The sequence below is a fragment of the Tyto alba genome, unplaced genomic scaffold, assembly GCF_018691265.1.
Source record: "Tyto alba isolate M040663 unplaced genomic scaffold, T.alba_DEE_v4.0 Super-Scaffold_14, whole genome shotgun sequence".
NCBI classification, from domain to species: Eukaryota; Metazoa; Chordata; class Aves; order Strigiformes; family Tytonidae; genus Tyto; species Tyto alba.
In genome coordinates, this window is record NW_024881276.1 from 25,901,602 (window position 1) to 25,926,310 (window position 24,709).

The window sequence follows — 24,709 nt, forward strand, 5'->3', positions numbered from 1 at the left end:
GGAAGTGGGGGATTGCTAGGGTTGTGCAGTAAAGTTCATCTAGGAAAGCTAGTTAGATGATTTGATTTCTGCAGTTATACATCTGAAAGCCCACATACTCATTTAAAAAAATCAACACGACAAAACACAACTCTTAGAGCTCTAGCCTTTTAATAATTATTTCAATGATCATCTGGAGTTCATAAAGCAAATTAAAAAAAAAAAAAGGGATAACATTTATTTAATCACAACTGCAATGGAGTGCTTTATATCAGGGTAGGTGTTTGCATAGAAGTGCTTATGGAAAATAAAGCAGAACTGCACATTAGGTATAAGTGTTAAAGGTCTGTGCTGACATTACATTTTTAGGGTTTTTTATGCTAGAAAATGTCAGAAAGCAAGAGTAGAAAAATTCTTCTGAGAAATGAAGATAGCTATTGCGAGGTGAAGTCTCTCAGGTACTGGCAGGCTTTGGCAAGCCGATTAACTCGTTGACTGAGGTAGTTCCTGTGTTTAGCAGCTTCACTGTCCTCCTGAAGGAAATAGCTTAACTTGTCTTTTTCTTGCAAAAGATGCAACATAGTGGTCTGTAAGTTATCACCAAAATCATGAAGGGCAGAAGACAGGATGATCAGAGGTATCTGATTGGAGAGACGTTTACTTGCTCCCTGCAAGAAGGGGAAAAAAAGGGAGATTTGTTTCCCAAAAAGAACTAAAAAAGGAAAGGGTGTAGGTAATCTGGCAAGAAATGACAGCCTGTTTTTAAAATGTATTGAGTTACTGTTCAAGAAGTGAGTGCTTTTAGGAACTAAAAATGTTTGCCATCAGTCTCTTTTGTGCCTAAAGATATAAAAATGAGAAGTTACGGGAATTTCAGTTGTTGCTTTTTTCCCTCAGCAAATAGAATCCAAGGCAGGCTGTTCCTGACTTAGGTCTGTCAGCTAGCACTGGTCAGAGCTATATGAGGACATACCCGGTGAATAGTACTTATGAACAATTTCTGGTGTCAAACCTGTCTTCTCTGAACACTACCAATCTGTTAGTGTACAGGAAATCAAACATTTTTCTCAAAGGTGGTAAATTCCTGTATTTAGATGATATTTCTGATGTGGTTGCCCTTTTAAGCATAAGACAGCTTTGGAGTAAGATTTAGCATGTAATTTCCTGCTTAACCTGACAAACTGTCTGGTCTAGTTATTTATGCAAATTGAAACAGACTGATCTAGAAGACCTTGTGGGGCCTTTTCCCCAGAGACATCTGCAGGACATGGGGGGTTTAGCTGGTGCTCTTGGGCAATGGAGGTTCAAAACCTCTCCAACGCTGGGAGGCAGCTGCCTCCCTCCAGCCCTCCTGGTGCCAGGTGAGCACTTATGCCTGAGTGACTGCCTGCAATTGAGAGAGGTGCCATCTTTCTTTCTTTTTGTGGCACCTGACTTGAAAATGGCAGTGGGAAGACCAGTAGAGGCACATTTAATTTATAGGTCTTTCAGGGTTTAGGCAGCCTGTTTCCAGAGAGGTCTAAGGTGTTTCTGGCTTTGGGTACCTCTGGAGCACAGTGGCTACAAATCTTTTGTGTACAAGGATGAGGTTGAGCTCAAGCTGAAAGATAGTTTTTCTTTCTAGTTTGCAGAGATCTAGTCAATAGCAAGCAATTCAGCTGAGTCAGCTGAAGCACTTACTGAGCCTATGTATTCTCTAAGTACTAGTAACCGTGGTGGGAAGGAGCCTAGATGCTTTAAATATGAGTGTTTTTCTGGAGTGGAAATCTTGATAGTCTTGCCATAGCTGACACAGGTTCATGCATGCTATTTTCATAGGCCATGGACACATAAGAGCTTCCATCTCATTCAAAGTGTATTAGGCCTTGTATAAATCCCATGGAGTTATGATGTCCTGGCATTTGTTGTTGTTGAAAATGGCACTTAGGGCATTTACAAAAATGTATAACTAGTTTCTAAGACATTTGTATTATAGAGGATAGTATAGTGAGGCAGGAGGGAAGACCTTACACAGTTCTGCCTTTGTCTTTTGTTCTCTGAAAGCCGATGGTTTTCTCTCCATCAGCCTGAGCAGCCTGAACATTTAATTGCAGGAATTTGTCAAAACCTTGCTATTGAAATTCAAGGTGAGTTGCTACCTACCTTACTGCATTATTAATACTGAACTTGTTGCTTTCTGAGTGAGTCTTACAAAACAAAGATCAAAAGCAAATCCTGATACTCTGTGTTCTCTTTGCTGTCTTCCTTTAACATGATCCTTTGTTAAAACAACCCATTTGTCTTCATAGACTTAACTTCTGTGGAGCTATCTGCAATACAGCATGCACACTCTGATCTCTATAGGTAGCTGAATCCATTTTAACTTAACGTTTTATTATTGCTTCTCCTGCCGCATTAGTTTAGAATCTGACTGCAAGCCACTGACACCACTTTCTGCTGGCAGAGGAATATGCAGAGGGGCTTGAGGCTGACCTGATCTCTCAGACACTGTGCTGGACAGTGAAGTGCTGTACATAATGTTTTTAAGCTTGTGGAAATTAGTGTTATTTGAAAACTGAGATGGCCTGAGATGGCAATCCTAGGACTGTTGCTTCCTGTGCTGGAGAGGGGGGCTTGCCTTCAACATCAGAAACTTCTAATTACAGAGCCAAGGACTCTTCCCCATCCTATCCTCTCCTCCCTGCTGGGAACTGACTGTCCTTTCTTCCCCCTGACACTTGTCTCCATAGGAGAGCCAGCGAGAGGGCGTTGTACTGGCGTGGGGCTGTGTACGTGGCAAGGAGTCACCCTCTTCTCCATGAAAGGCTGGAGGAGGGTGAGAAGAGGACTCGCTTGCCGATGGCCTACTCCCCAAGCAGGGGGCAGCCGCAGCAGGGAGCCATGCCAGACTGGGGGGTCTGACAAATGGTTTAGGAGCCAGCCGTCATTTTAACAACCTGCAGGCTTCCCTAATCGCCATATCCTGTAGTGTGCAACTACTCTCCAGCGACTGTGCTGGCATAGCCATAGACCAGCTTTGTCCTGGCATTTTCATCACTGGCCAGAAGGTTAGAATAATTCATCCAGAAACTCTGCATGTACCTGGATAAGACACTTCCACCCTCTGGCTACTATTCCTTATGTAGTGGTAGTACAGCATGAAAGACTATTGACTATAGGGAGATCTGGATGAGGGGCATATACTATAGCATTCAGCATGCAGAGCTGCTCTATCATAGTCTGTAAACTCACATTGAAATAGGCCTTCGTGTGAGAAACCATTTCCTGGACAAAGCAGGGCTCTTGATTCGAAATGGATCCAAACTGCAACTCTTTCCCATTGCCAGCTTTGGTAGTATTTTCTGCCTTAATAGAATTTAAATCGTTAATGTAAAGGTCATCCTGACAGTATACAATGCTCTCCATTTTAAACTGGGTCCGGATATGTCTTTCAGCCTCCGCTGCTTGTTTCTCTCTAATGTCTTCAATTCTGATCTAGAAAAGAAAAAAAAACCAACAAATTCTTAGACATTTGCTTCCCTTGCAAAGGTGCTGGTGCTTAGCAGTGTCTGCAGGGAATAGCAAGGTGGGCAGTGTTCAACAGTCCCTGCTGCAGCACTGTCTAATCCCAGACCAGTCCTTGGGAACATGAAGTAGTGCTTTAGATTCTGGCTCCTCTGTTGTGAAAGAGCAGGAAAACATGGTGGTTTTGTCCCCTCCTTAAACATGAGTGGGATCACTCAAAACCTAGTGCTTGGACCTTAAAGGGAAATACAAGGCTGATGGGAACAAGCAGCAATGACCAGCTGTGAATTCAGCCTGCAGCCTGTCCTCAGTTTTTACATGCACTTTGTTTGTGTCTCCCTCTTGCAGTAGGCAGTGACAGCAGGCACTGATGTGAACTCCATTGCCCCTCCTGCCCTTCTCAAAACGCGTAGTCTCCTGTCTGTTGTCAGCAAACCAACCCTGTCTAACCCCTTGCTGTCTGGCTCTTCTGTTGCAGTAATCTGATGCGTTCTGGCCTTTTTGATACTTCCACCCAAAAGTCTGTGGGGGCAGCAAAGTTTCCTCAGTCAACTTCAAACTCCCTTAAAATGCTTTCCTAGCATGCCTAAGAGAGCATTCCATCATTTTTTCTCATCTTCAGTGTCTACCAGGGCTTCCTACCTCTTCATTCCTCTCACCGTGTTATTCCTGAAGAACCCTCCCTAAACACCTCTGTGTTTGACTGAACTAGATTATTTGCTTGCTGTCCAGTTGGCCTGGGAGCTCAGTAGGGTTTGGCCATGCAAGTCAAATAGCAAACCATCTATTTCACCTGCATCTGCCTTTGCGTTTTATTTTTAAGCAGTACCCCATGAGTGGACTCTGCTTCCTGGCTGTCCAGCATTGCTTCTCATCTCTTCCTCAAAGCTTTTTGAGAAAAGACCTTGAATGACATCCATAGAATTTAACTCCACCCCAAAACATGCGATCCCTCAAATTGTAAACAGACATCTTCTAGCTCTTTCATAGCTGAATGATTTTTGGCTTTTCTGCTACTACTCCCTTTTATCAAAGATAAGATTCCTGCACTGGCTAACACCCTGGCTTGCCTTTCAGAGGGGAAAAAGCACTGTTTAGTGCTCTGAGGCTACCCACAGACTTAACAAATCATTGCAGGACTTAAATTTGAAATTAGCTATAAATTCTTCAAGGCAGCCATACTAGGTTTTCTTTGCATTGTGTTGTATGCATCAGGAATGTGATCAGAATGAATGAGGAATGTATGTTTTAGACCTTGCCAAAGTTGTACCAAAAAGCAAAGTGCACTTTCATTAGTGTCATTATAAACATGCTATCACTTTCAAGCTCTTCCTTATTTTATAAAAACCTTAGGTTTTCAAGAAATTTTATGCTTGCCTAAGGGTAATGCAATGGGATAGGTACTGTAAGCATGGCTGTATTCACAAATGTCATTCTGTCTTGCTGTTGTCTTATCTCAGGTATAGGTACTGTCTCACCTTAGCAGTTCTGTTTAGATTGTGAAAATTAGCAAAATGCCTTTTAGTGAGTTCCACAAATTTCTCTTCAACCAGTCCTAAGTGAAAAATAGAGAGACAAAAAAAAAAAAGTCAGGTAAGCAAGTGAGGTTTTTAAGTTATTGTTAATGTGAGACTTGGGAGAACTACTCATTTACTGTATTCATCCAGAAATATCTAAGCAGCTGTCCTGATGCACTATGCCTTTATGACCAATGCAAACAAGTAGGAATGTAGATTTCTAGGTCCAAGAGTGTGAGTCATTAAAGACCTCCTGTAACCACTTAACACCTGAGAGCTTGAATATCACTGAGATTTCTTTGATAAAGCAATTTCTGTGCTTACAGCTGCATCTGACCAGATGTGCCATCACTTGGCCATGTAGGCACAGCTGCATCTCACCTCCTGAGGGGCCTCCCCAGGAAGAGGGGCTAGTGCATATAGTACAGAGCACTGAGGGTGGGACAGATGCCATAGCTGCCTTCTAAGGCAAACGTAGGTGAGAGAGGATCATGACATAATTTTGCCTTGGGTGTTTTTTACTGGATGAACTAGGTACCCTTTCCCCCAGCCCCAGCAGTCACTGTATGATACATACAACGTCATGCAAAGTATTGGCAAAGAAGCTGGGTTCCCAGTTCGCATTTGTGAATGCCATGCCTCAGGCTGGGAATACTAAGCTGCTTGGCTGGCACTGGGTAGTTCTACTATACTATTTCTTTATTGTGTTATTTATTTTAAGTTACTAACTCCCTTCCACCAGCCACTGGGAAAAGCATTAACAAATGCTGGAGACCACTTGCAGAGATTGAAAGCTCTAGAGAAGAAGCAAGCTCCCAGGTAGAATCAAATTCATTTCCCCACTCTGAAATATCCTGGCTGGAGCTCTTGCTCCAGAAGTGAGAATGTTGACTTATTGTGGAAAATAAAACCTGTCAGGCCCACCAGTGTGTCACACGTAACAGCCTCATGTGGCCTGTGAGACGTACTGATCACGTTGTTCAGTATCTCAATGGCTGGCTCCTCCAGTTCTACGATTTGCTCTTTTATAACGTCCTCAAATGTCCTGTAATTGGTGAAGGCTGGGAGCTCCCGTCCACGATACTGGTCTTCATATTTCCACACTTTACTGGGTACATTTTTTTTAACTGTAATATTAAAAGAACATTGCTTTACTACTAAATCAGTCAATTTATAAATTTCAGATTTAAGGACGAAGTCTATTTCTCCTCTTTGAAATGCTCTTGAGAAGAAAAACTACTGAGACAATCTTTCAAGCAATACTGTTACTACAGAACTGAACTAACACACATCATTGTTCAGTGAATGAGCCATTTCACACATTGGAACAAGCATCTAACTAACAGAAAGCAATCCAGAAATTATGATGGGACTCAAAAATAGTGGTTCTTCTTGGAAATCCTACCCTCACAGAAGTGGCCATTACCAGCCACTTCTGAGTTTTAAAAAACCCAAAACAAAACAAAACCCCAAACTCACTAAACAGTCTCATTCCAGGTAATCAGCGGTTGACTATTTCAGATATCACAGTCAATATTTCTTTGTTTACATCATATGAATTTGCCATCTCAAATGAGATATATCCCTTTGAATTAGTTTTCATATTCAGGCAAAGATGTGTTTCCAAGAGTTTTAAAAGGTTTTGATATTGCCCTGTTTTGGAGTCAGATTTGTGAATCATGGATCTAGTGCACATGTGGAAGTAGAAGTTAAGCCATGAATGCATTAAATTCTAACATTCGGGTATATGAGTCTTTGCTTGGATAACAATTAAAAAAAAAAAAAGACAGAAGTAGATGTGGAGTATCTGGTTCAGAGTCCGAAAATGTACCAGTACAGTTAAGGTAGTACAAAGCTGTAACATGGCCACAAGCACATCTGTCAGCTTTGAAACAGGAAGTTCAAGGTTTCAAGTATCCAAAGTATCTGCTATTTTTAATACTTTCTTTCATCATAAAAAAGTTAAAGAGAATCATCTGACATGCAATGATGTACCTTCAGAAATCCTAGTGGTGGCTGATAACAATGCTTTTCATTGATGAAGTGGTCATTAAAGCTACCTCTAGTTTTTAATTTATTTAAATGAACTTTGCTGCACATGTAACTGCTTCACCTGAGTATATGTACACATGATTCTGGAGTAGCATTTCATCAGCCAGAGCTGTGCTGTTATAAGAGCTGCTGTGTGCTGCTACCGTGATTCTATTGTGAAGTTGGATGTATTAGTTTAGTCAGTGAGGAGAACCTGCAAGTGCCTAGAAGGTTCCCCACTGTGATTCAGCTGCCATGTGGTGCCTTGTGTATATTCTGCAACTCAATTGCTCTTTGTCCTCTGAAGAAGCTTCATCCTTCTGCTAGTGCTTTCTGTCATTCTTACATCTATTTCTTCATGCCTTCATTATCTTACTCTTTTACTCCTCACCATAAAATCACTTTGATTGGCTTGGTACTTCATGGATGGGACATATGAGACATTGGCATAGGCCAATGTCTGTCTGTCTCTTTTCACATATATGCATATATATATGTATATTTGTCTCTGACTGATGGTAACTTTTCAGCCTATTTGTACATATCATTTTTGAGTCACTAGTGATGTTGTCATAGATGTGCATCAGAGACTAAAAGAATGTGTTTCAAGAGCTACTGCTTGACAGGTGGCTGATGTTATTTCATCTCTAAGAGCAAATGATGGGATCTCTGAAAGACGTGAAAAAGATGCGGCAAAAGATGTTGAGTGTACAGCAGGGGGTCAGTCTGTGTGTATCCCCCTACACCTCAGTTTAGAACTGAGTTCAGTTAAACAATTAGCAGGTTGGGTGATGCACAGAAAGGGGTACTCTTTACAAGGTTGTGGTTATTTCAGAGTCAGAATCGCTTTCTCCACACCTTAAATGAGAGCTAAAGTAGAACAAAAAAGATCAAAATTCTGAACATTCATCATCATCATCATCCCTTATTTGTTGTTGTTGTTATTATTATTATTACTATTTTTATTATTACTGTTATTATTATTATTGCTTTCGCTGCTGTTATTTAGAAGATTGGTTTAGAGAATCACCAACTAATTCTGTGCCAGGGTCCACAGTCTTGATTTTATTGCTTTGTTGGGAGAAGAGAGACATCCACCGATCTCTCTGTAATGACAGCATTTAATGCCAGTTGGGTCTTTGTCCGCAAGGACCAAAGTATAACTTGCCTAACACTACAACAGATGAATGCTCCTGGCTTCTCATTTTTCACTTTCTTGAAAACAACCTGTTGATGATGCTGTGTCTTGATTTAAAAGCAAGGGAATGGAATCTCAAGTTAGCTGCAAGTGATGGTTTTCTATGCTTACCTTTTGTAGTGCACTCTAGGAGAATCACTTGCCATGTTTGAAACTCTCTGCGGATTTTTGCAAACAGTCTGGTTTCATTTCCAAACAACTGTTCCTCTCCACGCATTGCCTGAGAGATGTCTTGATTAAAGAGTTTGATCAACTGTAGTGAATTAAAGAACAAATGAGCAACGCATTAAAGTTTCACTTCTTCAGACTAACTGGTGCATTAAGTAAATCTGCAGTCATTTGATGTTAAAGCAGGGCAATGGTTCACTGAAAACATCATGCCTTCCTTACATCTTTTATACTCTTAGCTTCTTAGCTCCTTCTTTTTTTTTTTTTTTTTTTTTTTTCCAAAACCAGCACAGCTAGAGGAGAACAAACTTGATCATATATTTTTCTGTATTGTTTGTTTTTTGTCATTGTTGTTGTTGTTGTTTTCTTGGGGACTCTTAGAATCATTACTAAATTGTAATTGACCAGACTTGTATGAAGTCTTTGAATGCTGATGAGCATTCCTGAGCACCTCTACTGGCCAGCTGAGAGCTTACTGTGGGACATTAGGTCCCTAAGATGAAACACTTAGATGGACTTGCAAATCATATTTTGATATCAGGAATGCATTTGGTCTTATGAACAGTGTAAACAATGGAAACCCTTCAAAATGTTGGTCAGGCAAGAGTGTAAGTTTTCCTTCTCTGAGATGCTTGATTTTGACCAATCAACCAAGTTGTTCAGTTCTCTTGTCTCATAATCACAGGAAATAATTTGCTAGAAGGGGCCGTAAGTTCCTGTGGTCCATTATTTTGCAGGTATGATGCATTCCTGCAAAACGTTTGTCTATGTTACTCTCAAAACACTTCAGTGACAGATACCACAAGCTTCCTTGAGGCCCATGCCAACATTTTGCTAACTTTAGATGTTTCTTTTTCTCCCACATTTACCTCCTCACTGTGATCTATGACCGAAGCAATATTGATACTTACATCTGTGAGAAAAATCAGCTTCTCATATTCTGTTGTGGGTGTACCTCTTCTGTACCTTTGTAAGTCGTGTAAAGTTTTTTGGAGCACCTCACGTATTTGGCTCTCTAGTGTTGGCAAAGTTTTCTGGGGGGGTAGACAGTAAAGAAGGACATTTAAGTAGGTTGAACACCTCTGGTTTTGAAGGAAAGCAAATTCCCTCTAAAAGTGGCCTACACCTGCACGTGACCGTTGCTCTTAGGAGTCCATGAGCTCGCTGTCCTTGCATCCCATGTGTGATAGTGGGATAGCATGGAAGTGTAAATATGGCCTGCATTGAGAGAAGGCATGGGGCTAGGATGTCCCTGAGAAATGAGGCTGGACCTCACTCTGAGGTGGGCAGAGTAGCTGCAGTCTAAGGTAACATTTCACCTATAGTGTCCCAAAACCTATGTCCTCATGGGTTGCACCAGGGACATGGTGTGGTGGGATTTTTTGGGGAATCAGGGTCATGCACTGATCCTACAGGGTTTGGACAATCCAGGCTGGGTCTCTGAGCAGAAAACTGCACGTGGTAATCCTGCCCTTGAGGTCACCTGGAAGGGCAAGAATAAGGAAGTCAGGCTAGTGCTTCCTTCCTGTTGGAATGCCCGGATACACTAATCACAAAGTAGATTTAGTTTGTACACTTGTACTAACGATGCAGACCTATCACAGCACTTCCGGGGGCGTGATAAGTGCCTTTAGCCAATAGATTGTAAAGCACAGAGCGTGTGACCGTCTGGCTCTGTATATCTTGGCGCTATTCGGGTAAATAAAGGAGAACGACTTTCATCGCATCGGTGTGAGGTCGTCACTCCAGTCTCGCCCCCGTACGACGTGGTGATGTGGCCAATGTAGTGACCCCTCCATTCCTGATAAATACCTGATTGAACATGGCTGTTTAGTTGCTTATTTTAGGTAAGGTTACATAAATACATTTTCTTTTCTCCTTCAGGACTGAATTTAGAGGTTCCCTCTATTTTAGCATTTTCCCTTAATGCAATAAGATATATTACTTACAGATACATGTATATAAAATTAAAAACCCAATATACTTATATTAGTATAATAATATAATAAAACAATTAGATCGTACTTGAGATTTAGAAGACATTTTAAGTTATTGTGTTTTAGTAAGCTCACAGCAATAGCTTGTCACCAAGCCAATCAACACTCTTCACAAACAAAAAGAAATACCATGGCTGACATTGAAAAAGCAGGAGTTATGGGTCACAAGTACATGAAATGATTCGCCTGTTACCAATGTTCAGCTTAAAGGCAAACCTGAGGACAGAGCATGGGTTTCTTTACCTCTAAGTCTCAACGTAATTTGTTCTCAGGTTGCTGCATTGAAGGATAAGTAAGTACTATCTATGCATATAAAGATGCAATCCAGTTGCAATCTATTGAAATCCAAGGTCGAAGGGCTGAGTTTATTTTTACATAGTAACTGATACAAACAGCTCAGTATGGCACCTCTGTTACTTACAATAATATGTCTCACAAGTTCATTTGTGAGCTTCTCTGCCAGATGAGGGATAGTAGCCCTTCCTTCTTCCATAAGAATGCTGCAAAAAAGAGGAAAAGGTGGTTTTGTATAGACTGTGTGTGCAGGGCAAGGAGGCAGCACTGATGCTCTGCTCTGTTTTCACCGGTTCTACTACAAAAATCGAGTAGAGAAAGGGCCCTCTACGGACTGCTAGTACAGATGCAGCAGCAGCCTAGCACTCCATGGGTGCTGTGGCTTTTATGCAAGAGTTGTTTGACAGCTACTGCTACTGGCTAAGCAAGGGGAAACAGAAGAATCTGAAAATTGCAAAGTCTAACAGCAGATTAATGTGCTGCAATATTATTTCTGCATGTGTGAAGTACACTGATTCAAAACCCTTTTCACCTGTCATTCTCTATAGTATGATTGATTTGCTGCTGAGTCATCTTCTGGGGAAATCTGTGTCCTCGGCACAGGCAGTATCCTTTCTCATGCCGTGTTTCACTGTGTTTTCCAGTGAATAGAAATACTTTGGTGCTTGTCTTGAAGTGCTCAGATATTTAACTTTAATTCTTTGGGACTATTCTGAACTTCTGAAGTCGATTGCACTTCTCCTAACATTAAGGAGAGTTATGTATTAAACTTGCACACAAAATAAATTTTTAAAGTTTATTTCACATGTAAAATTCTTCTGGCTGACTGGGATGCAATACTACATGGACAGTGAGAAATAGCGAGTATAATTAATACCTGTTTGCAATCCTAATTTAAATCACAGCAAGCCAACAGGAAGCTTTGAAGTGACTTTAGTATGTTTTCTATGAGGTCCTTGCTGTGAGAGGTACCTGAAATATTTGTGATTCTCGAAGAACTTTCTCTCCTGCTGTATTGCAGAAGCCAAGGCAAGTTTGTTGTGGATGTCCTGCTGCCCACGACACTTCACAATCATGTAACCCTTTTTGAGGGGGATGACCAGGTTTCGTATTATGTTAATAATGCTCTCTTCGGTTCCTCTGTCCACCAGGTCTGGTTTGGTGAGGATCCCTGTGAAGTTACCCAAAGAGAAAGTTAGTTGAATGCAGAAGTTGAAGGTGGGAGAGCTTCAGTAGGACACGTTGCCACCAGAGCACAAACGCTCTGTACTGTGTTTTATAAAGTAGCTTATCTTTGTTTTGTTTTCTCTCTCCTAGAAATCTCTCAGATCCTGGGCTTTGCACTGTAAAACTTGCTCTACAGTTGGCCTCCCACCACGCCTTTTGCCTTGCAAACAATTTTTTAACAGGCAGCAGCAAAGCTTTTCCACCATTAACTCCGAGTTTTTCAATTTCCAATTATTATTCATAACATGAATGCCAGGAAGACTCAAAATTGAAGGATTCTTAGAGCTACTAATATCAAACTTTGTAAATAGTTTACTTAAGTTGTTTTTTTTCCTTCTTCTGCTAGCTAATTTCATAGATCTGACATGGAATACAAAACTTCCGACCTTCATGGGAAAAACAGATTTGTACTACTATTCTACTTGTAGCTTAAAAATTGCCTCACCTAGTGTCCTTTCTCCACTGGGGTCCACTTCTTGAGCCATTTTCAGTGCTTCTGTTGTTGCAATATCCACATTACATGGCACCACTACTAAATTGAGCGTCTCTTTGAAGCCAATAATTTTTCTAATTAGCATTTTGATCTGTAATGCAATACAGCAGTAATGAAGTTCAGTGAAGTCAAATGCTTGCATGTAGGATGTGACCATTTCTAGCAATATGAGTCCCTGGCTGATGACATTAAATGTTACATATAATGAGAATAGCATTACATGCTAAAGGATGGCTTGGCAATGGGTCAGTGGAAGTATGCAGCCTCTTTTCCTATGTCAAGATTAATCCATACATCTAGCATGAATGAGGCCAGACTATTGTTTTTCCTGTCATGAAAGCTATGTAATGTTTAATGTCTCATGCATATAATATTTCATTATGGAAACATTAAAAATATTTCATAAATAATCACACATAAGAAAAACAAGTTCTGCTGTCTAGGTGCACACTTACATAAAGAAAGAAAGCCAGATTATGCTGATAAATCTCAAATTTGTATCTCTGAAAGGAGAGCAAATGTCTTTGGCTTATATTTCAGTGGAGTGTTTGTGAAAAAAACCCAAGTTGCACATGACATCTAATTGGCATTGTTTCTATGTTTCAACGCCAAATTAAAAGACTTTCTCATAGTTTATGTTGTATTACAAAAGGTTCACAGAGCTCTATTGTGCTTATACCAAAGTAAGTTAACTTTTTTCTTAATTTTGATAAAGGTTCCTCTCTTTTCTATTTCCCATCCATCCCAATTTCTGGCATGCTACAATGCTATAGCCTCCACCTCTGAAGCATGCAGGCAGCTGGGGATGATGGAAATGTGTGGATCATGTTACGCCTGCTGCTTTCTTCTGAATACAATAGAAAGACTACTGTCTAATTGTGAAATAAAATTACTCTTCACCCAGACAGTAAAGCCTGGACAATCCAATCTTGTCTTATTTTTGTTGATATGTCTAGTTTAGTTTTGGCTACTCTTATTCCACATTCCTATTTAAAGGTATTTTAGGAGGAACAATACACCCAGCTTCTGCACATCACCTTCACAGCTGGCCTTGTCCAATTAGAGTTTTATCTGTATTCCTCAACATTGCTTTTAAAAGCAGCCTGAAGAAACATAGAGATCCCCTCCACTTTAACACATATTCTGTTTACTTCAAAAAAGGTCTGCTGGGATCCCTTAAGGGATGAGAAATACCAGGACGGCTCTGATTCTGATGTGCTCTGGAAGTAAGGGGGTGGCAGAGCAACGAACCTGTAAGAAGGCCAATGTGTCACCTTGCTCCAGAAGATCTTACAAGAACTTGGACCTATTCACCTTTGCCAAATACACCCAGATAGGTGGTAAGAGACAACTAATTTGGGGATATATCTCTCTTCCAGACTGCTGTCTAGCCGAGGGACAAGGGGTTGGCACTGTGTTCAGGGTCCACACGGCCGGGTTATTCCATGCTGCCATGGGTAGGCTGTGTCAAGGCACCTGAGGTGGCTCCTTCACGGCTAGCATGGGCAGCTCCCTCCTGCATGAGGACAGAGGGCAGACAGGAGATCCTGAACCACATTATTCTGATCGGCAATTCTTTGCCTGAAAATAGGCCTGTTTGTCAGCATAGCTCTTTTGCTGGTTCAGAAGCCCAGCATAATAACTCCAGCATCCTACAGAAAAGGCTGACATATGAGGTATGTTACAGAAGTGACCCTGTGCACAGATTGGCATATGAAACTAAGTTTTACCTGTTCCCCAATGTCTTTTGGCTGATCCCCTACAGCCACTCTGGCAATTCCGGGAAGATCAATTAGTGTCAGATCTGGGACATCTGGAGACCAAATTTCTAGGGAAATTAGTTCTCCACTGATGGCACCTCTAGTACCAGCCACAACATCCTGGGCTGCAAGAAGAAAAGAGCAAGGCAATGAATACAAGTTTCAAACAATGCATCAAAGTGAAGCTGAACACAATGGCTTTGAAAAGTACCTACTACCACCTAAGGTTCTTTTAGGGTTGGATTTTTTCAGATCCAGTCACGCAAGTAAATCCATTTACGCAAAAGTCTAAGGAAATTATTATGTAATCTGTGGATACAGGGAGTCCTTTCGGAATGTGAACTGTAATATTTTACAGAGTACATACTTATGAACTTTCATATATGCAGACAAAATACATGTAAATAAACCACAACAAAAGTGACCACCAGATAAAGTACTGGTCAGTTGTAGAAATGCTTTCTCAACATCAAGACATTTTGTAGGCATTAATTAATCCTTGGCTGCCTTGAAAGATAAATAGGTGTTATTCTATATTCTTAACATTTTGATAGAGACGTTGAGAGATCAAGTATTTTGTCCCAGATCTTGTAAGGCAATAATGCTTGAACAGTGAACAGCACAGAGAAACAAGTAAACCCCATAGTCATTCTCATGAGAGATTTTCGGCTCTGTCATTATCTTAATCAATTCATACCACTTGCCTTGCCAGTTTTGGAAGGATATATTGAAAATACCCAAATAATATATTGAAAATCTAATGGAAAAAAAAAAAGCATTAGGACAAATAACAATGTTGTAGAACTGTGCTAGTCAAGGAAATAAGGATGATCCAACTTTCACATTTAGGGCAAGTACTTACTGCCCTTTGGATAGGAAAAATGTTTCTTTACACAGCATGAAATACCATAAAAGTAAAGCTGTGACATGGGAAGGACAATGATTGAGGCTGTGTGCACACTAGCTGGAAGAAGTTCTATATGCCCTCCACTCTGCCTTCTTGCAATTTTCTCAAAAATCATAAAATTTCCAGCCACAGACACCTCAGACATTCTCTGAGCTTTTAAACTGATGACAGGAAATATTTAGGGCTTTGCATGTTTATAATTTGACAAACAACCTCCCCAAACCAGGCAGACAGCATCCAGCTGAGGATAGAGCCTGAGCTTTTTTTGGATATCATGGATCATCACCACCACTGAAGTAGTACATAGTACAAGTCTCTTGAGAGAGTTATATTATGCTATCCCACCATCTTCTGTGCTGAATTCAACACTTGGTGTTACTCATAGCTACAATTATTGCATTAGTCTGGGGACTGCTGCTCAGCCTAAGAAAAGGGTAGAAAGGATTCAGAGGAGATTGAACAAGAGAAATAAGAGGGGAATGTGTCACAACTCACCTTGTCTTATTGCTTTCTCCACCTCAGAGGCATTCTGGAGCTCTGTGCTGGTGTTGCGGTAACATATTTTCCCTTTCCATGCCTTGGTGGCAGGTATTCTTCTCAGTTTGAGTTCCAACGGGCATCGAGTAACAATACCTGCAGCAGTTCCAAAGACAGAAGTAACTCTCTCAGCAGCTGTTATGCATGATACACAGCCATGGACTGTGTGGCATACAAAGGGTTGCCTAATACTTTGCACAGAGACACAGAAATGTTCCAAGAGACATTGCCAAAGGGCTCTCATCCAACTTTCTGCTCATAGTAGGACTGTCACTGACACTAGATGAGGTCAGCCATGGTTCTGTCCAGCCATGTCTTGTTTTGAAAACCTCCAAGGATGGAGATTCATACCTCTTTGATTAACCTGTTTCAGTGCTGCACATACATCCTATGAAAACCTTTTCCTCAAGTCCATCCTGAAACACTAGATGGTATTGTCAACTCATACAGAACTTGCAGAACTTATGTAGAATCGTAGAATGGTTTAGGTTGGAAGGGACCTTAATGATCATCTAGTTCCAACCTCCCTGCCATGGGCAGGGACACCTCCCACTAGACCAGGTTGCTCAAAGCCCCGTCCAACCTGGCCTTGAACACTTCCTGGGAGGGGGCAGCCACAGCTTCTTGGAGAGGAGAGGAAGAGGAGAGGAAGAGGAGAGGAAGAGGAGAGGAAGAGGAGAGGAAGAGGAGAGGAAGAGGAGGGGAGGGGAGGGGAGGGGAGGGAAGGGAAGGGGAGGGAAGGGAAGGGGAGGGAAGGGGAGAAAACCCTTCCACCTCATCAATCTGAAATTCGGGTGAAAATCTGAGAAGGTGAATTCTTACCATTGCCCCTAGGAAGAGCAATACCAGACAGGGCTTCTAGGACAGAGCTTTTCCCAGAGCTCTGGTCTCCAATCACTGCGATCGCAGGCAAAGCCAGGTCTTTTTCTATTCCAAGAGCTCTTAGGCTGTCGACAAGATCAAGGCAGGGTCGGATCTTTTCCTCATATTGGTTGTACAAGGTATGTTCTGCTCCCTGTTAGAGTTAAACTTACAGTGAATTTCCCTTAATTTTAAAATAAGTTGTTTCCACAAAAAAACCCTTTTAGCTATCTTTTCCAGTTCATTGTTCTCTAGTAAACCTTATTTGCTGGCATGAAGCTGCACTGTCACTGTGCATCCTTGCACCTCCATGTTATAAACAGGTGTATGTAAATATGACAAAATCAGTTGAAGTTGGCTCAATGACCATCCTTAGTAAAAGTACCAAACTTTGTAGGCTATCCTGAGAAAGTGAAGAATAAAAGAAGACCTCATTACTCAGTGTGCTTTGTTAATTTATTTTTTTTAACACCTGTAATTTTCTTCCACTCATCCACAGATTTATGGAAGTATATGTATGCACATGAAGTCTAGTCCTAGTAATAACAGAATTTAGTACAGAATAGCTTATTAAGTCTTGGTTTTCAAGACTTAGTTTTTCTAGCAGACACCAAAAGCATTCTGCTGGAGCGTCCTTAATAGGTGGCTAAAATCTTTTAGATTATCATGTCTCCTCTTTCTTTGCTTCATTTTAGGCTAAGGAAAGGGATGAATATGAGTGATTTGTTTTAAATGTTTTATTGTCTTCTTCTGGTTTTTATATATGTGTCACATATTAACACAGGCTCTTAATTTTCATGAAAACAAACTGAAGAATTTCCAGCCCTTTAAAAAACTGGTCCACCTGATGTTAAATATGCCCAGCTGAAGTGTATAAAGATAAGCTTGGTCTCTACTCCCTATTTCTCTCTCCACGTTCCAGTCTGATTGCTGCATTTAGAAATGCAATTTTGAGAACATCAATATTTTACAGACCCTAAAGGGCCAGGCACATTCATCCTGATTTTTTGAAAAGAAAAATTGAAGTTTCCTACCATCACCTTTGTCTAAGAAAGCCACCTCTGAAAATATGTCTATCAGTCAAATGTGATCAAACAGCAAATTTCCCTTTCAAGATGAGAAAGACAGAGCACATTACTGGAGGCAGATATTTTAAAACCTTATCAGTAACCCTTCTCCACTATCTTCATTATGTTGTTTACTAACTAGTAAATTCTAACCATTCTCAAGCAACTTCATTGACTATGTCACAGACTTAAAACCAATCTGTTTTCAGTGTCAAATAGTCAACACAGGTTATTACTAACCTTTTTGTATTTCTGTTGAAGATAGCAGAGCCTCAAGTAAAGAATATCTTAGAATTTAGGCTTTCTGTTTAACTAGTTGTTAGCAATGAAACAGATACACTTTGCACATTAGATTGGCTGCTAAAATGCTGCCATCCTATTTTTCAGGCTTGCATTTTTTATGCCTTCAGCTTAATTGCAGGTACCTGTCTTCCTAGTTATACAAATGACTGCTTGGCCCTGATCCCAAAAGTACTCCTCCACTTAGACCTAACAAGTGCAGATTGCCCAGAGACAAAGGAATTCATTTTGGGCCACAAAGTGAAACATAGGAGTAAGAGTGGGGAGGATCTGTGCCCTCTTCTGGTTTCTGCCTTACCTTGTCTTGTTCTCTGTCGTACTGTTCCTTCAAGTCCTCCTGCTCATAGTTAGTCTTTCTCTCAATCGTGTTCTCCGACATCAGATCTTCATTTTCTAAGTCTGGTGGGAGAGGTACTGCAAAAGCTTCTAAAGATGCTTGTAAGGAAGGTGATGCAAAACCATCTTTCTTCAGGGCAGATTTGGTTCTTTTAGAATGTTGTTTGACTGATACATTCTTATTATCCATGGCCTGCCGATTTTTTGGCCTACCACGTAGGTTGTCTATAAATGCTTCACTAAACAGTGATTACTGCTGGTCCAACCGCTCTTTCAAACAGCTTCTGAAATTAATCATGGGACACTGAGTGACTCGAGCTTGCAACAGTGATCATAGCAGAGAAAATCAAACACCACTCTTATTTCCTGATTTGAACTCTCAGTAGGTATCAAGTGGCAGAGTTCTTTTCAAATCACTGAAGTTTCCCTCCAGAAGATAGACTTGAAACACTTCTTCCTGCCTCTCTTATGCTTTGTGTTTTCAAAAACCTGAAGTTGATGCAGAGTAAAGAATTTTTTTTTTCTTTAAAAAAAAAAGAATTACAACAGTTTTTACAAAAAGCCAGTTTTCATCAATGACATATTTTGCTGAAAGGTGTTTTGAGAAGCTCAGTCAGTACAGTAGCTGATGGGCATGGTTGGAAAGAGAGTGCAAATGCTTAACTTCAGTCATATGGGGTCAGGATTACAAGGCTGTGTGGCTGCACAAGAAGAGACTACGAGTGGCCCACCGGGAATGAGAGTGGAACACACCAAGCCATAGTTTGCTATGCAGCCAACTCACCTCTCTTGCAGCAGAAACACCTGTCAGGGACAAGACTTACACCTATTTTAGAAGCTCAGTATACCAGTCACATCCTTGATAGCTTAAAACCCTCTCCAAAAAGCAGACTTTGCCTGACATGATGTTAGAGAAGGGAGAACTAGAAGACTATTTTTCTGTTCAACTTTTTTTATGTAGAAGTTTTGTTGAGATATTTTCTGTGGCTGACTGAAGAAAATGGAGGCTTTGATGTGACATTTTTCAGGGAAAGTGATTTCTGGAAACAATGATTTAAAGAAAAAAACCCCCAACAATATTTTTTCAAAGCTAGAATTTTAACCTTCCGCTGCCAAACCCAAAATCTGTTTAACTCAAACAAGTGGGAAAAATAACTGGGATAAACATATTTTTGCTTGAAATCACAGAATGAAAGAATGGTTTGGGTTGTAATAGACCTTAAAGACCATCTAGTTGAAACCCTGCTGCCATGGACAGAGACATCTTACACCAGCCCAGGTTGCTCCCAGCCCCGTCCAACCTGGCCTTGAACCCTGCCAGGGAGGGGGCAGCCACAGCTTCTCTGGGCACCCTGTGCCAGTGTCTCACCACTCTCACAGTAAAGAATTTCTTCTGAATATCTAATCTGAATCTATTCTCCTTCAGTTTAAAACTGTTACCCCTTGCCCTATCCCTACACTCCCTGATAAAGAGTCCCTCCCCATCCTTCTTGTAGGCCCCCTTTAAGTACTGGGAGGCTTCTATAAGGTCTCCCTGGAGCCTTCTCTTCTCCATACTGAACAACCCCAACTCTCTCAGCCTGTCCTCATAACAGAGGTGCTCTAGGCCCCTGATCATCTTCATGGTCTCCTCTGGACCTGCTCAAGCAGGTCCATGTTCTTCTTATGTGGGCCCCAGAGCTGGACCCAGCACTGCAGGTGGGGTCTCACAAGAGCAGAGAAGAGGGGCAGAATCCCCTCCCACAACCTGCTGGCCACACTTCTCTTGATGCGGATTTCTGGGCTGCAAGCACACATTGCTTGCTCACAGTTTTCCATCCACCAATATACCCAAATCCTTCCCTGCAGGGCTGCTCTCATTTCACTCATCACTCAGTCTGTATTTGTGCATGGGATTGCCCTGACCCACGTGCAGGACCTTGCGCTTAGCTTTGTTGAAGCTCATGAAGTTTGCATGGGTCCAGCTCTCCAGCCTGTCCAGGTCCCTCTGGATGGCATCCCTTCCCTTTGGCGTGTCAACCACACCACACATCTTGGAGTCATTGGCAAACTTGTTGAGGGTGCACTCAGTCCCACAGCCCATGTGGCCAACAAATACGTTAAACACCGTTGGTCCCAACACTGGCCTCTGAGGAATGCCACTTGTCACTGCTCTCCACTTGGACATTGAGCCATTGACTTCCAGTCTTTTGCGTGCGACTGTCTAGCTAATTCCCTATACACTGAGTGGTCCATCTGTCAAATCCATGTCTCTCCAATTTAGAGACAAGGACGTTCTGTGGGACAGCGTCGAAAGATTTGCATAAGTCCAGGTAGATATGTCAGTTGTTTTTCCCTTATCCACCAACACTGTAAACCTGTTGTAGAAGGCCACCAAATTTTTCAGGCATGATTTGGCCTTAGTGAAGCCACGTTGGCTGTCACAAACACCTCTTTTTCTATGTGCCCTAGCACAGTTTCCAGGAGGTTCTGCTTCATGATCTTGCTGGGCACAGAGGTGAGACTGACAAGCCTGTAGTTCCCTGGGTCTTCCTTGTTTCCCTTTTTACAAATGGGGGTTATGTTTCCCCTTTTCCAGTCAGTGGGAACTTCACTGTACTGCCACAACTTCTCAACTATGATGGATTGTGGCTTAGTCACTTCATCTGCCAGTTCCCTCAGGACCTACAGATGCATCTCATCAGGTTCCATGGACTTGTGCACCTTCAGGTTCCTTAGATGGTCTTGAACCTGATCTTATCCTATAGTGGCCAGTTCTTCATTCTCCCACTCCCTGCTTTTGCCTTCTGAGACTTGGGTGGTGTGACTGGAGCACTTGCTGGTGAAGACCGAGGCAAAAAAGTCATTGAATAACTCAGCCTTTTCCTTCTCAGGCCTCCTGTTTCCTTCTGGATAGGGCCCACATTTTCCCTAATCTTCCTTTTATCACTGATATAGCTACAGAAAATTTTCTTGTTGCCCTTGATGTCCCTGGCCAGATTTAAGTCTATCAGGGGTTTGGCCTTCTTAATCTGATCCCTGGCTGCTCGGACAATTTTCTGTATGCCTCCCAGGTTCTTGCTTCCACCCTCTGTAGGCATCCTTTCTGTGTTTGAGTTTGTTCGGGAGCTCCTCATTAATTTCCTGTTCTTTTGATTTTTCGATTGAATTAAGTTTACAGGTTTTCTAATTTGAGCAGATGTCAAAGCAGGATGATTAGACACAACGTAAGTTATATTTTCAATGTGTAAAAGAAGTTTAGAAAAAAAATATTAATTCCACATTTGCTATTCAGTCTTTCTTTTTAATAAAGCAATAGTTTTTTTTTGTTTTGTTTTGTTTTTGTTTTTGTTTTTTTTTTTTTAAATATTCTATCTCCTTTTTATCAAAAAAAAAAAATTACTATGAGAAAATTTCTCATTTTTGACCAGCAATAAAAGATGACTGAATTACTTCAATTTATTTAAAGGCATTCATTTTATTGTTCCTTCATCTTTCTCCACACATACCTTTTTTTAATATTTCAGTATGAACTTTGTTCTCTTTCTGTTAATGAATTATAAGATTCTTCTTCCTTGAATGAAGACACAGTGCTTTACCTGTGCAATGTACTGCACAAACATACATTCCCCATTCACTAACCTCCAGATTCTTTTGTGATTTTCTATTGATATAGGAAATAATTTACTGATAATAATGTTTCTACCAGTAATCCCTTTAAGTGCCTCTCCTATTCTCTGCATGACTTTCAATTTAATGGAATAAACACTTCCTATAAATTTTTAATTTAATGTAAATATTACACAGGAACAATTTTCTGTCCCTTTTACATTATTATTTATATTCATTGGGCTGTGTTCAGAGTTATTAATGTACTGGTTTTAGCATATGGCCTCCTAAACACGGATGTGTTTCCTTCAGAAAGAGGTTATACAGCAAGCTTTAGCCACCCTTATAATGAATAGGATGAAATGCAAAAATAGTGTAGTAAGGCCACCAGGAAAAACAAAAAGACAATGAAAGATCTTGTAAGATAAACTTGTGACATCTGGAAAACTGAGACTTAAGGAGTCTGACAAAAAAAGTGACAACTTTGAAATATTTTTTTTAGTGCAAGGACTATATCTTACCACATATCTAGAAGGTTTTTTAGCTAGGTTTACAGTGCAGATCACAGCATGCACACACAGATACACAGGCTAACAGAGATACCTACAGTAAGCAGCAGAGTGAATCAGCATGCATGGATTTCTGGAGCTACCTGGCTGTTCTCCACCTGGACCTGAAAAAGGTTAGATAGGTCGGTGCAACACTTCACTGTGTTGTGCAGGCATAGTGATTCCTTTGTGTACTGAGCCTTGACAACGTTGGATGAAAGAAAGAAAGGAGAGGAAAAAAAGAGCTGCAATTTTTAAGTGCCTTTGTGAAACTGGCAGGAATCCACATGAGAAACGTGACACCCTGGATGACGTGCTGATACTGAAAGTCTGGTAACACACCCCCCCCCCCCAGCCAGAGCTGTGCCTGCTTCCATCAATGGGACACTATTAGTTTCCTCGAACCTTACCTTCAGACATCTACTTGCCTGTGTGTTGGAAACCTCCCCTGGCACATCACAAAACACTGCACTACACAACCACATCTAAGTGAAGCACCAACCTGCTGATGGTCCTGAAGAGGAATTGCCTTGTTTTTCTCTAATGATCCTGGCTTTGTGTCTCGAGGGACAGTAACAAAATCTGTTATCAAACCCAAAGTGCAAAGCCGTGGTGCTGAACCCACGCAAGCTCTTGCATTTATTTACTCCGTGTCCAGCTAGAGGAGTGCATGGGCTTCTGCCTGACATATCCTGTGCTTCAAGATATTTGGGTAAATTACACAGTCTCTGGGTTGTACATTTATTAGTTCTAGCTGTATTATCAGAAAAAAAATGTAGCAATGCAATGCAAAATGATGTTACATATTAATACTGCTAGCTAGACTATGTTGCTGAACACTGCCCCCACACAGTACACACTTTAAAAAAAAAAGCATTCCAATTTAAATGCCGTCTCTCAGTCATCTCCTTTTAAAGAAGAAATAATACTAATGTCTTTTCTTTTCCCCCATACCAGAAAACAACAAATCCTACTCCTGGAAACCTTGTTTGACCACACTTACTTATAGACTCTTATGCAGCCTTCTCACATGTAACTATTAAAAAGAATGAAGATAACAGTAAAAAATTGCATGATATTTTTAGAAGAAGGAAAAGAGAAACTTCTACCTGTGTAGTATCCTGTAGCAAGGAGAAGCAGTGTCTTTTCAACTTCTTCTGGTGCTTTTTTATTTACAGGCTCCACCTACACACTCTGACAAGAATCAGGAGAAATGAAACCAATTCTTACATGAGAAGGTCTTGCTTTATAATAGCTCTGGAAATACTAACGCAATGCTTTGGTTGTTTTGCTTTCATTTCCTTATTTGCCAACGAACGCTCCTCCTGTCGTTTAGCGGATGAAACTCCTCACGAGCACAGCTGGCCGCCTCCTCGCTTGGCTATACTGCACAGTGGGGTGGCAGGGGCAAATGGCAGAGGTGCTTGGAAATATTGTCCATGAGCAACAACTCCACATTTCTCCCCCGAAAGGTCTGCTCAGTGAGTCAGCTCACTCACACATGGGGTGAAAGCAGAGGGGTCGAGTGGAGAGCGGGCAAGCTGCTGCGCCCCGCTCCTCCGGGGCTGCCCGCCAGGGATGGTGGCTCCACACTGCCCGGGGGACCCCTTCAGCCTCCTCATCCATTAAGGCAAAAAGCAAGTGGGTGAAGGTCCCCTCCACAGGAGGAGGAGTGTTTTTTCCACCTCACAGCGAAACTTTCGATCCCAGCCAGAGTGGCAAGCTGTGCCACTGTCATCTGGGCTGTGCCTTTGCTGTCAGAGGCGGCAGGGTATGGCTGAGGTTGCTGAACGTGGGCGACAAGAAAGCAAAGTGGCTCACGGTGGGATTTACCAGTGTTATGCACTGCTTCAGGTCCTTGCAGTCTTTTCTCGATGTTACTGGGTCAGGATGCTCCCTCTTCTGCTGTCTTTGCTCTCCTGCCCTCGTTCTTTGTGTTTTTATAGGCTCTAAGTGGTTAAGAAAAATCAGCTTGCTTTGTCCAGTCAGGGGCTTTACAAATCTGATGCAGGATGAGCCCTTATTTCTCACTCCCTCTGGTTTTGCCTGCTGCCTCAATCAGCTGCTTTCAGTTCCTGGTGCTTTTGGTGGCTTCCAAACTGCCTTTTCTCTAGTCCGTGGCTCTGACAGAGCAGCAGTCACAGTGTTCATTAGAGCCAGCCCTTCCTCCTACTTCCTTGTCTAGCAGTGACTCAGAGGGCTTGTCTCTGAGCTCTGGCTACAGGCGTGTGGCAGGGAGTGTCGTGATAGCCACCGCAGGGGACTGCAGCTGCAAGCTCTCCTGGCCTCCTCCACCACCCCTCTTCTTGAACCCAAGCATATAGGAGCCCTATCTGAGTGGGAATGGACTTCTGGGGCATGCTACGGATTACCTTATTAATTTTCAGCAGTACCTTT

The 24,709-nt window shown here is 41.6% G+C and overlaps 1 protein-coding gene across 4 annotated transcripts; it reads right to left on the reverse strand.

Moving 5' to 3' along the window:
- Nucleotides 1-158: 158 nt before the first annotated feature.
- LOC104358250 (interferon-induced GTP-binding protein Mx) lies at nucleotides 159-23,540 on the reverse strand. 4 transcript variants are annotated; one of them, XM_033011392.2, is made up of 14 exons: nucleotides 23,422-23,540; nucleotides 18,139-18,460; nucleotides 16,435-16,627; nucleotides 15,571-15,708; nucleotides 14,139-14,293; nucleotides 12,361-12,499; nucleotides 11,661-11,859; nucleotides 10,816-10,894; nucleotides 9,309-9,431; nucleotides 8,341-8,482; nucleotides 5,969-6,127; nucleotides 4,962-5,038; nucleotides 3,211-3,453; nucleotides 159-647 (listed from the first exon to the last, which is right to left on the reverse strand). In XM_033011392.2, exons 2-14 carry the CDS (start codon nucleotides 18,364-18,366, stop codon nucleotides 414-416), a joined length of 2,109 nt encoding a protein of 702 aa, XP_032867283.1. In that variant the 5' UTR covers nucleotides 18,367-18,460; nucleotides 23,422-23,540; the 3' UTR covers nucleotides 159-413. The 4 variants fall into 4 exon arrangements, with proteins under 4 accessions (XP_032867283.1, XP_032867281.1, XP_032867284.1 ...); XM_033011390.2 differs by having other exon boundaries at nucleotides 18,139-18,665; XM_033011393.2 differs by lacking the exon at nucleotides 23,422-23,540 and adding an exon at nucleotides 22,372-22,583.
- Between the last annotated feature and the right edge of the window lie 1,169 nt (nucleotides 23,541-24,709).

Bases quoted from the DNA above. Each gene is read 5' to 3' on its own strand.
- LOC104358250 (XM_033011392.2), bottom strand. From the start codon at position 18,366: ATGGATAATAAGAATGTATCAGTCAAACAACATTCTAAAAGAACCAAA. The intron at 15,709-16,434 runs GTAAGAATTCAC...GAACTGCTGCAG, and splicing joins TGCTCTTCCTAGGGGCAATG to GTATTGTTACTCGATGCCCG. The intron at 11,860-12,360 runs GTGAGGCAATTT...GTAACTTCACAG, and splicing joins CAGTGGAGAAAGGACACTAG to GGATCCTCACCAAACCAGAC.